Genomic DNA, 15200 nt, shown 5'->3' with positions numbered 1-15200 from the left:
CCAGAGGTTTGGTGCCTAACTGGCGCTCCTGGGAGTCGCCTTTGCATTGGAGGCAGCGACCAACGTGGGGCTGCGCAGGCGGAACGACTGCTTGTCCCAGGCTGGCAGCGGCGCGGAGTGGGTGGGTCCCGGGGTTGCCGGCGGGGAGTTGCGGTGGAGGGGGCTTCTGGGCGTGGCTTGGGGCGGCCGGCGATTGGCTGAGCGGGAGTGCGCGCAGGTGAGCGCCCGGCGCTGGTGCGTGCGGAGCATCCAGAGGCTGAGCGCCTTCGGGGGCCGGAGCCGCCGCCGCCTCCTCCTCCTCCTCCCGCGGCTCCCTACCTGCCCGCTCCCCGCCGCTCGGCAGCTATGAAGAAGCAGCCGTCGGGCGGCAGGGCTCCGGAGCCGGCGGCGCCCCCCGCGCAGAGAGGCCGGGTCATCGCCAAGCTGGTGGAGGTGAGGCTGCCCCCCCCCCCCAACCAAGCAGGGAGGCCTCATCCTGCGCCGGGCCGGTGCTCGCCCAGGCTTGCCACCCTCCCGCTGGGTCCTGGAGGCCGCTCCCCCCCACCACCCTCGGCAACAGATCTCTGGGCCCCCGAGGGAAGGGCCGCTTCGCAGGGTGGGCTCGAGGCCAAGCCCACGCTCCTCCTCCTCCTCTCATCGCCCGGAATTTCCCGACCGGGAGTTCACAACCCCATGCTGGGAGCATCATCTCTTGCGGGGGGTGCCTGGTGCCAGGGGGTTCCGCTAGTTGGTCAAATGGCGCCCTGCTAGCCAGGCCTGCCAGCCAGTCAGCCACCAGGAGGGACAGGGGTTCCCCTGGAAATGCAGTTCACCCCAAACAACAGAGTTCAGTTCCCCTAGAGCAGTGGTCCCCAACCTTTTGATCACTGGGGACCGGTTAACATGTAACAATTTTACTGAGGCGCAGGGGGGGGGTAGTCTTTTGCCATTGGACGTCTCCGCCACCTGAGCTCCTGCTCCACTTGCTTCCCCCCCCGCACCCCTGACTTCCTGTTGCCCACTGGGGGGCGCTGTCAGCAGCAGCTGCGCAGTGCCACGCCAAGGGAGAGCCCCAGGCATGGCGGCCGCTGGAGAGCACCAAAGGTGAGCTGGCGGCAGAGTGGCAGGGCAGCTCCCGAGGCGGCAGCCGGGGAGGAGGACAAGGAGGAGCCGCGGACCAGTACCAACTGATCCACGGACCGGTTACTGGTCCCCGGACCGGGGGTTGGGGACCACTGCCCTAGAGCATATGGGAGTTTCCAGGGGGGGTGGACTCTAGGGTACCCAACTCCACTGCGCTCCCTGTCCTCCCCAGGCTGTGTTCCCAACCTGTGGCTGGCGGGACAAACTGGCCACTCTACCCCCGGCTCCAGGTTTATGGGCCTGCAAGGCTAGAGGGGGACCAGAAGTCAGGCCCTGACAAAGGTGCAAGACAGCCGTTTCCACCACGCAGAGCTTGCCGAGGATGAGCTCAAGCCCAGTGCTGAGGCTCGTTGGGAAGAGCAGATCTCTCCGGTGCCTCCCCTTTGCCCATCCCAGGTGGAGATCCCTTGGAGGTCTGGGAGGGACAACTCAGGCTTTTGGGGGTGTTCACTGCTGCCCTCCTGCCTCTGTGCACAGTATGTGGGCTCATTCCTTGTGGAGGACTTGGAGCTTCAGCAGAAGGTGCAGACGGTCCATCAGCAGCTCCAGGGCCTGAAGGTGAGTGGAGGGGGCCTGGGTGCCACTGCGCTGGTGCTCTCAAGTGGGGTGGCAAGGTGGAGTCTGGGGGGCAGCCATCCCGTGAGCGTTCCAAATATTGGCAAGAAGCCAGACCCTCAGGCGCTCTTCTGAGGGGCAGCCTGCTCTCCAAGCTTCCTGGTGCAGACCTGGTCTTTCCTAAGGCCTACCGCCGGGGGTGGTGCATGATGCCAAGTACCTCAGGTGATACCTTCTGTATGCCAAGCAGGTGCTCTTGGGCACAGGGCCAGCACCGCACCAGTGAAGCAGCCTTGAGCAGAATCCAGTCTTCGAACCACGGAGTGCAGCACTAGCTGTTCTGACCGGCAGCTGTTCTCTGGACTCTCAGACTGAGAAGGGAGATGCCAGGGCTGAACCCTGGGCTTCCTTCACCCTTCAGCCCCCTCTTGGGGCCCTGTCTCTGTGAGATGTCTCCGGTTCACTGGTGTCTTCTCCCCCTCTCCCCACCTGGATGCAGGAGTGCCCCAGACGACGGGCCGTCATCCTCAAGTTCTGCCTGCAGGGCCTGAAAATGTACAGCATGGAGGGCGAGGTAGGTGGCATTGTTGCATGTAACACCACCCGCGCAGCTGCTCTTCCATAAGCAAGCCAAGGAAGGCGAGGCCCCTGCAGGAGAAACCAGATGCATTACACTCGTGTGTGTGTGTGGAAGGGGGGGGTCTCTCAGCCCATTGTGTAGTGAGGAACAAGGGCAAGTGAATTTATTTATTAATTTGTTCCTCCCGGAGGCCTGAGGCGAGTTACAGACATATAAAACTCCAATAAAAACATACAATAAAACATGAAACATATCATACATATATCCTCAGACAATAGAACAAGATGTGGTAAAATCTCAGTTCATGTCTACTAATATCTACTCTGTTCATATGTAGGGAGAACACTAGAGCCACGACCTCTGAGCAGTATAGATTTGGGGGGAGGGGGGGGTAGCAGCTTTTGCTGTGACCAGGTGTGGTTTTTCTTTCCCCACTTCAGGTTCTGCTCATGGCCCATGCCCTGAAGCGCATCCTCTATAGCACATGGACACCTGCTGACTGTCAGTTTGCCTTTGTGGCCCGCAATCCATTTGGCCCTCCCGGAAAGTTTTTCTGCCATTTGTTTGTGGGCAGCGAGCCCAGTGAGGTAGGCAGGCAGGCAGGCAGGCATGTGGGGGCCAAGAGGGTGTTCCTGGGGCTCTTGGCCTGAGAAAGCAGTTCTGGGCCAATGTGGGTGTCTCTCATTCTCTCCTGCCCACTCTGCCCAGTGGCTTTTTGGCTGGAACCCATGCTGCTGCCCTGTGGGACTATCCCCCTGAGAGGCAGGCAAAGGAGACGCATGAACATTCTAAGAAGGGAAAACTCCGTCTTGAGAAACTCTGCGCATCCTGTATGTAGGAAACTGGGCAGCCTATGGTGCCCATCTCACGCCACACGGTGACACGGAGATGTTTCTCTGGGGGTGGGATAGGCAAGGAACACATCCAGAGGGGGTACTGCTGGGAAAAGGTGCTAAGTGCCCTTCTCCCAGGGACACCAAGCTACACAGGAGGGAGGCCAAGCTACACGGCAGAAGAGAGAACATGCTGCTGATGCCCCCTGCCTTTCCTGCCTCCCAGGTTCAGATGCTGCACTTGCTGCTCTGCCGCTCATTCCAGCTCTATTACCTCTTGCGGCACCCCGAAGAGCAGGACTGGGCCCCCAGTGGCTGTGCCCCGAGGGAACCAGGAAGGCTGCCGGAAGGCCCCTCCCCAGAGAGCCGGGTGGTATGGGAGTCTCTCAGCCCAGAAGAGGTGTCGCAGAATGTCAATGCACTGGTGTCCTTCCGGAGGCTGCCCTGCCCTGCTGACTTTGGCTCCTCCATCAGTGTGGTAAGCCCCTCCCCCCTGGAGTGTCCCCTGCCAGCTGGGGCTGAGATGGCCCCCAGCACACAGCCCTGACAGGCAGCCTCCAGGCTCGTTTTGAGGAAACCGGCAGCCCTGCCATTGTGGCTGGATTTGGAAGTCAGACTCCCAGAAACAACTTTGCTGTCGAGGGCAGGAACGTTTTAATGTGCTTATTAGCCACCTGGGGCCCAAAGGTCAGTCAGAGATACATGTGTGTAATGCTGGAACAAAGATCATGGCATCCGGCCCTCTCAAGTCCTGGCAAATAGATGGGGAAGAAATTGAGATAGTGACAGATTTTATTTTCCTGGGCTCCAAGATCACTGCAGATGGGGACTGCAGCAAAGAAATTAAGACGCTTGCTCCTGGGGAGGAAAGCTATGGCAAATCTAGACAGCATCCTAAAAAGCACAGACATCACCCTGCCAACAGAAGTGCATCTAGTCAGGGCTATGGTCTTCCCAGTTGCAATGTATGGCTGTGAAAGTTGGATCATAAGGAAGGCCGAGCGTCAAAGAATTGAGGCTTTCTGGTGCTGGAGCAACTCTGGTGCTGGAGAAGACTCTTGCAAGTCCCTTGGACTGCAAGGCAAACAAACCGGTCAGTCCTAGAGATCAGCCCTGACTGCTCCTTAGAAGGACAGATCCTGAAGATGAAACTGAAATAATCTGGCCACCTCATGAGAAGGAAGGACTCCCTTGAGAAGAGCCTAATGCTGGGAGTGATCGAGGGCAAAAGAAGAAGGGGACGACCGAGAATGAGGTGGCTGGATGGAGTCACTGAAGCAGTAGGTGGAAACTTAAATGGACTCTGGGGAATGGTAGAGGACAGGAAGGCTTGGAGGATAATTGTCCATGGGGTTGCGATGGGTCAGATACGACTTCGCACCTAACAACGAGGTTGTATCCTCCCCTGTTTTCTGTAAACCGCCCTGAGCCCTCAGGGAGGGCGGTATATAAATATAATAAATAATAATAATAATAATGCTGGAAAACATATGCCACTGCCCCCTCATCACTAGGCGAGTGACACCTTGGGGGATTCCTGAGGGCAAACCTTTCAGATGGGACCGGCGGGGAGTGTGTAACCGCCTTCCCTTCGCCTCCCTCAGAGCTGCTCCCCCCATGGAATGTCTTGTGTCCCTAGAGAGAGAGGCTGGACTTGGAGGAGAGGAGCAACCCGTGCGCTCGGCCTGGCAACCCGTACTGTTCCCCAATCCTGGTGCGCAAGAAGGCCATCCGCAGCAAAGTCCTCCGCTCTGGCGCCTACCGAGGTTGCACCTTTGAAGCTCAGTTGCAGCAGAGTGCACGGGAACTGTGTAAGTCATCGGAAGGGGCTAACAGGTCAGCAGTCAGGGCTGGGGGCGGGAGAGAGAAGGAAGCTGGAGAGGCCTCCCCTTGGTGGGAACCATGCAAAATAGCCACAGGGAACGATTCCTGGCTGCAACCACACCTTGCTTGGCTGCCTGTGTAGTCTTTGTGGCCCCTTCTCTTTGTGGACCATGCTGGGGGGGGGTGTTCTCAGAAGATAGTGTCTGATTTCCGCAGGGTGGGTGGTGGGATCAGCTGGCTGCTCCTTGGTGCTTCTCAGCGGCAGCTGCTCTCTGACTGCTTGTGGGGTCCCAGAGTGTTTCCTCAACCCTGAAGGCCACCCTCAGGACTTTCTCTGGCCACCCCTGTGGCTAGTTGCCAGTGCCTTGAGACTCAGAGATGCTGTTCCACTGGCAGCGGACTCAGGAGTTCAACAGAAAAGGTGCTGCTGCTCTTAAAGGGAAGAGTATAAAATGCTCCCCTCTAGCCTACTATCCTCCCCCACATGGCTCACTTGGATGCCATGCACTCTGATTCTACCACCAACCTGCTTTTCTCCTGGCTGCAGTCCTCACCAACTGCGATAGCAAGGTGAACAGAGGCAGCCTGGCTTTCTTGCCTGACAGTGAGAGCAGCTTGACGGAGAATGTGTGGTCTTTTGCTGGGATTGACAGGTGAGCAGTGTCTGCCCTTGTGCACCACCCTTACAAGAGACCACTGAGGTTAGCTGGGAAGATCCAAGGGAGGGGGCCAGCAGCTTGGCTGGAGGTCAGAAGAATATCCAGTGTTCTCTTGACTTCCTTGAGCGGGGCTGTCTGCCTTTGCTGAGTCCCTGCATCGCTTTCTGCCTTCCCTCCTCCCAGGGAGGCTGGACTGGCCCTGCTCAGGAACGACGTCCGGGGTGCCTTCCTTCTCCGGGCAGAGCTGGGCTCCTCCAATCAGTGGTGTCTTATGGTGAGGACAAGGTGTGGGGTCATCCCTTACCAAATCTACAGGAGCCAGCTGGGAAAGTATTCTGTTGAGGTAAGATCTGGGGAGTGGGGGGAAGAGGCTGCTCTGTGCTCCCACCATACCAACCCTGGGCTGAAGAAATAGGCGCAGACAATCCCAGCCATAGGATTGTCAACCATGATAGTGGCTCATCAGGGGAGGAATGGGTGGATCTTCAGCCTCTGAATGCCAGTGCTGCGAGGAAACATTGGAAAAGGCTTTGGCCTCTTTGGCCTGCCTGCTGGCTCTCCAGGGCAGCTGGTTGGCCACCCTGTTACCACACAGGATGCTGGACTGAACTGATGCAGGACTCTTCTGATGCTATCCTTGTCTATCACCTTGGTTCATTAGATATAGTTAAGCAAGTTACTAGAAGTTGGCTATAATGACAAAAATAAAGGTGAGCTTTTACCCTTGAGGCCAGGCAGAATGCTTCAGGCTCAAAGTGTGAATTGTAGGTTCTCTCCTCCTTTGGGGTCTCCTCCCCTTCTTTTCCCAAGCAACTCTTCCATCTAACTTCTCTCAATTCCATGGCAGAATATTGTCTCTCAGGCTCTCTCAATTCATAGTAGTTCAAGCCAGTAGGTTGACCACAGATGGACAACAAGTTTTCAATTTGTTGTTTCTTCTCCCCTTTCCTGCTTACTTAAAAAAAATAAAAAAATTAAAGCACTTGAATGTGGAGTTCCCCAGTATGGAAGCACTGCTGGATCATTACTCTGGGATGAAAGAGGGCCTCTTCTGCTCCTTGGCTGCAGGCCGGGCAAATCACTGTTATGAGGAACAAGATTACTTTGCAGAGAATGGATGGAGAGGAGAGCCAAGTCACTCGCAGGCCTCGTGGCTCTATGGTGCCAGTTAAGTTTCTGGCTGTCCAGCTGGAACTGGGCTAATGCTTCTAGCAAAAGGACTTCTGCTGAACCATTTGCATCATCCATGTGGAACTGTCTCGTGGTATCCAAGCTGCTTCATACTTTCCCCTTTCTGGATAGCCTTGTGGTTCTGCTGTGGTAGATCCTCCCTCCATGGTGTGGATCTAGTTTCAGCTTAGGATAATACAAATGTCCATCACAAACTTGTTTTAACCTTTCTAGTGAAAGGGTTTCAGCACACCATCACCATCTCTGGGCAGGATTGAGTGGTCAACACCCTCTTCATTGGTCTAGTAATTCAGGGAAAGATATGTTAACCTCAGCTGTAGAGGTTTCACCAACTCATCACTGCTTATTCTTGTTTGTTTGGTAAGAATAATTCTCAAAACTTGGGTTATAGTAAACATGTTGCTCTCTCAGCTAGTTCTTACATTTGCCTTTAAGTCCGACCTTTATATTTTTAAACTGGAGTATGAGAGGGAACAATTTCACATGAGCTTTCGGGGAGGGCGGTATATAAATGTGAATAAAGAAATGTGAATAAATAAAACACAATCTGCAAATTAAAGCATGTTGAAACATCAGTTATGGAAGGATATTCAGATTGTTGCAGGGAAACAGTATAAATCTTGGGATATAGATTTGTAATGTTATTTACATCAGTTTGTTTCAAGAGCCTTTTTGGGTTTGGGGGGCATGTTTAGGATAAATGCAGATATGTTTCTTCTCATACAAATGGAAAAGTTTAAAGGGTGCCAAGAAGAATCACATTTATTCCAAAGTGTGCTCTCCCCCTCTCCCAGGAAATGTTTGTAGCTTACCTTCTTTTGAATTTGTGAGGCTGGTAGATACCTCCTGCTGTCAGATTTTATTTGAAAGAAATGTTATGTGAGCATGCTTATATTTATTAACAATATTAACTAATGCTGTGGTTTAAAATAATTATATTTTAAATATGCTTATATTTATTTGTGACAAAAAACAGAAGGCTCCCTAAAGTAACCTCTGTACACAAAGAAAACCAATGTTAAAGAATTAAAAAAATATTTTCTGAATTTGTTAAACATTTCTAGAATACTAACAGCCCTGAGCCCCCAGGGAGGGCAGTATATAAATATAATAAATAAAATAAAATAAATAAACATGAGAAAACCAATCTCATATACATATATATTATTTATCATATACGAGTGTATACAGAATGAGAAGAAACAATTAAAAACTTATACAATGTTATTATGCCTAATCTCTTCAATTATTGTTTTCATTCAATACTATTATCAGGTAAATACCACACTATGAAAATACAAGTAAGTCAGTCATACCAGCGTGAAAGTTATGCTGCAAAATAGTGTATTCTTCTGTTTTCTCACACACACATATCCTAAACCTACTCTGAGCTAAACCAAAATGTTCACAGACGCCTACAAGTGTAAGGATACGTGGAACCTTGGAAAGCCCGCTGATTCAGGGAACCGCAGGCGGCTGACTAGAAAGGCAACCTTGTGGCCCCGCGGGAGAGCCCTTGGTCCGGCCGGCCGGCAGGCGATTAACGTGCAGGGGGGGTGGGGGGGCGAGCGCCCCCCTCCGTCCAAAGGCGTCTCTGTGGCTCTCGCCAGCGGCGGCCGGGCCCGGGGCCCGCGCGAGGCGCGTGAGAAATGCCTCGGTGGGCGTCGGGGGCTTTTTACGTCACTTCCCGTGGCATGAGCTCGGATTGGCCGCGGGCAGAGCGCGCCCGGAGGAGAGGGCGCGTGGCCTGGAGCTGTCTCCCTCCGATTGGTTCCCGTGGCGCAGGAGGCGGGCCGCGCAGGACCCGGGCTCCGTGGATTGGAGGCCTGGCCTCAGCCCCGCCTACAGGCGCAAGATGGCGGCGTGGGGCGCGCGGGGCTGGCTGCGCTGGCGCTGGCGGGGGTCGTGGCCGTGGCCGTGCTGGGCCTGGCGGGCGGGCGGGCGGGGGGCCGCCGCCGCGCACTCTGGTGCTGCTGGAGAACGCCAACCTGCGCGACACCCACTCGCGCTTCCTGCGCAGCCTGGCCGGTGAGGGCGGCGCGGGGGGGGGGGAGAAGAGAGCCAGGCTGCAGCCGGGGTTTTCGGGCCTCCGCCCGGGGCTCGGGCCTGGCACTGGCCTTCTGGCATCTGTGCAAGGAGTCCGCCCGTTGGCCTGCTTGCTTCCTCTGTCAGGGGTCTGAGGGCGGCAAAGGTTCTTCACCCACCACCCCAGAGCCTGTCAGACAGAGGTGACCCGAATGAGAGATCCGGGCTGCCCTCTTGCCAGAGCTGGCCTTCTGTGCCTGTGCAAAGAGCACCTTTCTCTCTCTGCTGTGCTGACTCTCTCCTGATGAGCAGGATCTCAGCAGGAGCAGAACGCTGGCCTGTGTAGATGGGTCTTCTGCTCATAGCTTTGTGCTCTACAAATGTTAGTACTTATTTAATACATTCCTGAGCACAATCTCTGGCAGGCTGCTGGCATGGAGAGTATGTGAACTGTTATTTGCTGCCTCTTGTCTCCTTGCTCCATGTGTTTTTTCTCCCATGCTTTGGCATCTAGACAGGGGCTTTGATCTGACCTTCAGGACTGCTGATGACCCAGGCCTTTCTCTCATCAAATATGGAGAGTTCCTGTATGACAATCTGATCATATTTTCTCCGTCTGTGGAAGGTAAGACAGAATGTCCGCACAAATAACATGATGTGGAGAAGCCACACTTTTGAATGCACATTATGCATCTGAGAACTGTGTGGGGCTTTCTTTGCTTATGTTCTACAAACTGGGATGCATCGTACTGCTTAGGAAGTGTGTGCTTGTGGGAACGTAGCAAACATTTGAAAGTGAAAGCTTTGTCTCTCCTTTGTTTGTTGTGAGTGTTACTGTGGTCATAGGCCAAATCCCTCCTATTTGTTTGCATCTGTGGGCAAATGCATGGCCTGTCTGCAGAATGTGCTTGTTGGCAACTTTTTGTAATACATTTTAAGCACCACAGATGCTCCATTTCAGAGTTTGGTGGCAACATCAACGTGGAGACTATTGCTGCTTTTATTGATGGAGGTGGAAACGTTCTTGTGGCTGCCAGTTCAGACATTGGTAAGTACCACTTGTTTATCAAATGGCCAAATGAAAGTGAGCTCCATTTTATTCAGTAGGAATTACTCCCAGGAAACTGCTTTTGGGTGTCTTTCTTGCCCTGTCATGGACAGAGATGCTCGCTCTTGTGGGCTAGCCATAGTAATTTGTTGTTGGGAAAGCAAATTGGAGTCTCGTCACATGCTTGATGGAACCATTGTGTTTGTTGCTAAAGCCGAGGCCATCAGAGGCAAAGCTATTTGCTGATTCATGGTTTTTTGTAGTTGGATGTAAAACTTAAAAAGTAGACAAGTGTGGCCAGTCTTTCTTTCTTACTCTTCTCCCGGGAAGCTTGTTAAATTGGAAAGGAATGACCAAAAGCTATAACACATGGCTGGACTTCCAGAGTGATTTTCTGCCCCTTCATGTGTACTGTTCTCTCGGCCCCCAAAAAACATTTATCTCTTAGGACAGGAAATAGTCCTGGTCTTGCCTGGATGTGATATCGGAGCCTGCTACAGCAAAAGATTTTCCCTAGTGGAATGAACAGTCCACTATAAGGGCAGAGCAGAGGAATAGAAATTCTGTAAATAAATAGTAGTTGAATGGGAATTGCTTTTTCTCACCAATTCTCTTTTATTTCTCTTTTTGCCATGCATCTATTATCCCTGTAGAGCTTTTCTGCAAAGCCTGTTGGTGTGGTGGCTGGTGAAGCCCTCTTCTGGACCTATAACCCATCATGATATTGGTCTCATTCCTAGGCGACCCTCTTCGAGAGCTGGGCAGCGAATGTGGGATAGAGTTTGATGAGGAGAAGACAGCCGCCATAGACCACCACAACTATGATGTGTCAGATTTGGGTCAGGTAGGTTCTGGGCATGGCAGCATGAGGCAAATCCCAGGCGGGGGTGGGGAGTTGCCTACTCCTCACAGGATGTAGATGTGGCTACTCTGCCAGATCTGGCCTGGAATGAAACAAGCAAAGGGCAGAAAGATGGTTGAAGGCACTCAGCAGCCCTGATAGCCAGCAAGTTTGGGACAGGGGAGGGTTGTCTGAAAAGCAGCCCCCACCAGCTGATACCCTCTGCCTGGGGTGCAAGCTCTGAGCCGCTCTATTCTCCCCCCCCCCCCAGCATACCCTCATTGTGGCAGATTCTGACAATCTCCTGAAGGCACCAACGATTGTGGGGAAAAGACCGCTGAACCCCATCCTCTTCCGGGGAGTTGGGTGAGTCTCCTGGGCCAGAAGCGAATGCTTTTCTCCTGCTGGCCATGCTGCCTGGTTCTTGTAGACTTCATTCTGTCTGGGAGGCCAGTCCAGCGAATTATCTTTGGAATGTGCACATAAATGGTTCCATGAGAACCCCTTTGGGCTGATTTGGGGCTTTGCAGTAAGATCTCTTTGAAGAGATGTTCCAGGTCCATCCCCAAGGGTGAGTGGTGCTGCCTTGCAGGGGCTATGATAGGCTTAGCCCAGAGTGGCTGCTGGATGTCTTCCCACTGCTTTCATTCACCCAAGGCCTGCTTTCTGCACAGGATGGTGGCTGACCCCGACAACCCTTTGGTCCTGGACATCCTGACTGGCTCCTCAACCTCATACTCCTTCTTCCCTGACAAGCCTATCACACAGGTGTGATTCAGACTGGGCTCCTGGTGGGAAGGAGATTCTCGATCTGGCTGGTTTACAATCATGGCGGAGTTGGAAGGGACCATCCAGGCCATCTAGACCAGCGGTCCCCAACCTTTTTGCGGTTGAGAACTGCCTCCAGTGATGGGGGAGAGCCAGCGGCCCGGGCACCGCGCACGTGTGGTAGCTGTGTGCAAACGTGCATATGCCGAGTTGTTGGGCATGCGCTTTTGCGCCATCAGGGGGCGCTAGCGCGGCAGCTCCGCACCTGCGTGTTTGCGTCCGCGGGCGTGCCAGTGGTCACGCCTGCCTCTTCCCTTCCCCCTCGCAGTGAGAAGCTCGCCGGGCCGCAAGGGAAGCGGCCGCTTTGGCGGCTGCTTCACTTGCGGCCTGGTGAGCTTCTCGCTGGGAGGGGGGGGGGAGAGAGGCAGGTGTGGCCTTCATGGTCCAGTACCGAGGCCTTTGCGGCCTAATAACGGGTCGCAGACCTGGGGTTAACGACCCCCCGATCTAGACCATCCTCCTACTCAAAGCAGGATCAGGGTGGTAGGGACTTCTTGCAGGATCCTGCATTGTTGCCCATTTTGGTGACTGTGGGTTGACTGGGTCTAATCTAGTACATTCAAATGGTTCTGCTACATTCATATATTTTGGTGGGTTTTAATCACTGGCATTGTTGCTGTACGAGGAAATTGTTAAAGAGGTTTGTTCCCTGGGTTTCTGAAGGCACTCGAGAACCAATTGGGTTGAATGCATCCATGTTTACTCCTTCTCTCATCTCGTTTTGTTAAGTGGATGTGGTGCAGTTTCATCTTGCAAACACATGAGGGTGTGGGCCCTGCATTTCTTGTGGACAGATATGGGGAGGGAGGGTGGAGGCCACTTGCTCTGGGCCTGTTGCTGCTGCCTGATAAATAATGGTGTCTTGGTCTTCGTTTAGTACCCTCACGCAGTGGGGAAGAACACACTGCTGATTGCTGGTCTCCAGGCTCGAAATAATGCCCGTGTAGTTTTCAGTGGCTCTCTGGATTTCTTCAGTGATGCATTCTTCAGCTCTGCTGTTCAGAAGGCTACGCCCGGCTCTCAAAGGTACTTGAGTTCCAAAAGAGCTGTACCAAAGAAGAATGTTTGTCTGGCCCAGTTCCACGGAGGGAGGCAGAGAGAACAGAGTCAGCTCTGCCAGGAGATCCTTTCTTGGGTGCAAAGATAGTCAGCATATTTGCACCCTGGGAGCCAAGATCTTCTGAGGGAAGGATGCTGTTTCTTAGGTTTCCCGTTTTCCTTTTGTGTTATTCAGGTACCCCCAGACTGGGAACTATGAGCTGGCTGTTGCCTTGTCTCGCTGGGTGTTCAAGGAAGAGGGCGTCCTTCGGGTTGGAGAAGTGTCTCACCATCGGGTGGGGGAGACAGCGCCCCCAAGTGCCTACACTGTCACTGACTTAGTGGTGAGATTCCTGAGCCTGTCCTCAGTGGGAGGAAAGAGCTTCCAAAGTGCTTCATGGGCTCCTCACATGCCCATTGTTGGCTCTCCCCTGTCTTGCAGGAGTACAGCATTGTGATTGAGAAGCTTTCCGACGGCAAGTGGGTCCCTTTTGATGGGGATGACATTCAGCTCGAGTTTGTCCGCATCGATCCATTTGTCAGGACTTTCCTGAAGAGGAATGGTGAGCCACCATTTTCTCTTATTTTATAACAAAGATCTGTCTTGCACACAAATCCGTGAGACTAAAGTACCAGCCAGGTCCCTGCAGTGTTCATTTTGTGGCACATCAGTGGTCCCAACCATAAAACCACCTTATTTATGACTGTCTGCAAAAGTGTCCCTGCCTGTGTTGCAGCAGGGAGCATTCTGCCTTGCTGTTGCAAGGGAGCACGAATGGAAACTTGTAACTGAGGTCAGGAGTCCGGTTCTTGTGTTCACACAGGCACTTGTGCATGCACACAACCCCCACTAGGTGTCACTGGATCCAGTCTGACTAGGAGAACCAGCCCCTATCTCTTACAGGGAAGCTCACACTTGGGGTGGTAAAATGGAGTGGAGATGGTAGCAGGATCTCAAAATTTCTGCATCTGCTTCAGGAACGCTGGAGCTGGGCTGGTTTGGAGCAGGTTTTGTCGAGGTGGCTGGGAGGGAAGCTGCAGGGGCATGCTTGGGTTCCGTTTGCTGCTGCTGCAAGTTTCTTTGAAGGCCAAAATTTGTTTGACTCCTAGGAGGCAAATATAGCGTGCAGTTCAAGCTCCCCGATGTCTATGGAGTGTTCCAGTTCAAAGTAGATTACAACCGCCTGGGCTACACACACCTCTACTCCTCTACCCAGGTAAGCAGCACAGCTTGGGCCTTATTTCCTTCTGGCCAAATCATTCTTGACGCCTGACCTTTTCAAGAGTCTCCTTGAAATGTGCTGAATGCTGAGTCTCGTCAGACCTCGAAAGCTAAGCAAGGTTAGGGAGGCCAGCAAGGAAGTTCGGTTTTACTATGCAGAGACAGGCAATGGGAACCGCTCCTCTTCATTCCTTGCCTTGGAAATGGAATGGGGCTGCCATAATTGCTGGCACTTTACCCACCTTAAGATTGGATCAGTAGAATAGCTAAAATATGTGGCCATGGTTTAAAATGCTAAGGTTAAAGAATAAAAAAATACATTATTGACTGCCAGAATGTGGATATGGCCAGGCTTGTGCCTGGCCCAGTAAGAGGTTTCCCACTGATGTCGTCCGGGAAGGAGATGCTGAAGCCGCCACTCTCCCCAATCACTCTCTGGTTGATTAGTTACATTCTCTTAGGAAATTTAAATGATACCTCCCTGGAGAGCTGTTTAGGGCACCTTACAAATAAAACATAATAAAACCTGGGCCTGAAACCAGCAGCTAGCCTCAAAGGAAGCATGCAACATGAGTTCTCAAGACTGGGTAGTCCATAAAACAGGTACAAGGAAGAGCTGCCTTAGGCTGGGTCTTGCCATATAAATGCTATATACTAATGCCATTCCTCAGCCTCGAAGGGTGCATGGCACAAGGCAGCCAGGGGAGCATGGTGCATGCCATGATTGTGGGGCTCAGCCTGATGACTGCCTAAGATACTGTGGGTCAGCTTGTGGGTCCATGCTGGGGTAGGGAGAAGAGGAGGAGTCCCACTGTGTGTGCACACACAGACCCACAGAGCTGAGTCTTGGTGAGGGGGTGACCTTGGGGCGGCCTAGGAATTTAAACTAATAGGTTTCTGCTCTTCCCCACCAGGTGTCTGTGCGTCCACTCCAGCACACGCAATACGAGCGCTTCATCCCTTCCGCGTACCCGTACTACGCCAGCGCCTTTTCCATGATGGTGGGCCTCTTCCTCTTCAGCATCGTCTTCCTGCACATGAAAGAGAAGGAGAAATCGGACTGAGCCGCAGGGGCCTGCCTGTTCTTCTGCGGCCCCCTGGCCCTGCTGGAGCTACGGGGCTTTCTGGGGTAGGGTGGGGTGGGTCCTTGTTCCTTCCCCCAAATAAAAGCCGCCTTCCCCCTCCTCTTTGCTCTTGTTTTGTGCTCCTTTGGGGGGTGGGGGGGAAGAACTGGGTGCCTGTTGTTTGCTGGTGAAGGGGCCACTGGGCAAGCAAGGTTCCCCGCCAGCTCTGGTGTTGGGGGGGGGGGGGGCCCTGCCTCTGCAGCATCTGTCCCCAGGCCCTTTCCAAACTGGGAGTTAAAAGAAGGATGGCAAGCCACTTTCCACGATAGCCAGCAGAGAAATGAAAACGTGGAATGCCGACAAAAAATGT

General features: G+C 53.3%; 2 protein-coding genes across 4 annotated transcripts; both read left to right on the top strand.

Annotated features, from left to right (window-relative positions):
- The first annotated feature begins 63 nt into the window (after positions 1–63).
- Positions 64–7991, top strand: SH2D5 (SH2 domain containing 5). 3 transcript variants are annotated; one of them, XM_077311619.1, is made up of 9 exons: positions 64–432; positions 1600–1680; positions 2177–2251; positions 2698–2844; positions 3317–3568; positions 4730–4901; positions 5462–5567; positions 5757–5916; positions 6642–7991. In XM_077311619.1, the coding sequence occupies exons 1-9, from the start codon at positions 346–348 to the stop codon at positions 6774–6776; spliced, it is 1215 nt and encodes a 404-aa protein (XP_077167734.1). In that variant the 5' UTR covers positions 64–345; the 3' UTR covers positions 6777–7991. The 3 variants fall into 3 exon arrangements, with proteins under 3 accessions (XP_077167734.1, XP_077167735.1, XP_077167733.1); XM_077311618.1 differs by having other exon boundaries at positions 98–432; positions 6554–7991; XM_077311620.1 differs by lacking the exon at positions 2698–2844 and having other exon boundaries at positions 68–432; positions 6554–7991.
- A 430-nt stretch (positions 7992–8421) lies between these two features.
- On the top strand, positions 8422–14950 carry DDOST (dolichyl-diphosphooligosaccharide--protein glycosyltransferase non-catalytic subunit). Its single transcript, XM_077311616.1, has 11 exons — positions 8422–8792; positions 9304–9414; positions 9751–9837; positions 10578–10681; positions 10950–11044; positions 11353–11446; positions 12384–12532; positions 12741–12888; positions 12987–13107; positions 13655–13761; positions 14681–14950. Exons 1-11 carry the CDS (start codon positions 8459–8461, stop codon positions 14828–14830), a joined length of 1500 nt encoding a protein of 499 aa, XP_077167731.1. The 5' UTR covers positions 8422–8458; the 3' UTR covers positions 14831–14950.
- The last annotated feature ends 250 nt before the right edge of the window (positions 14951–15200 follow it).

This window comes from Paroedura picta, chromosome 15 (genome assembly GCF_049243985.1).
Source record: "Paroedura picta isolate Pp20150507F chromosome 15, Ppicta_v3.0, whole genome shotgun sequence".
In the NCBI taxonomy this organism is placed as follows: Eukaryota; Metazoa; Chordata; class Lepidosauria; order Squamata; family Gekkonidae; genus Paroedura; species Paroedura picta.
The sequence above is the reverse complement of the archived record's forward strand: the minus strand, read 5'-3'. Positions and strand labels throughout refer to the sequence as shown.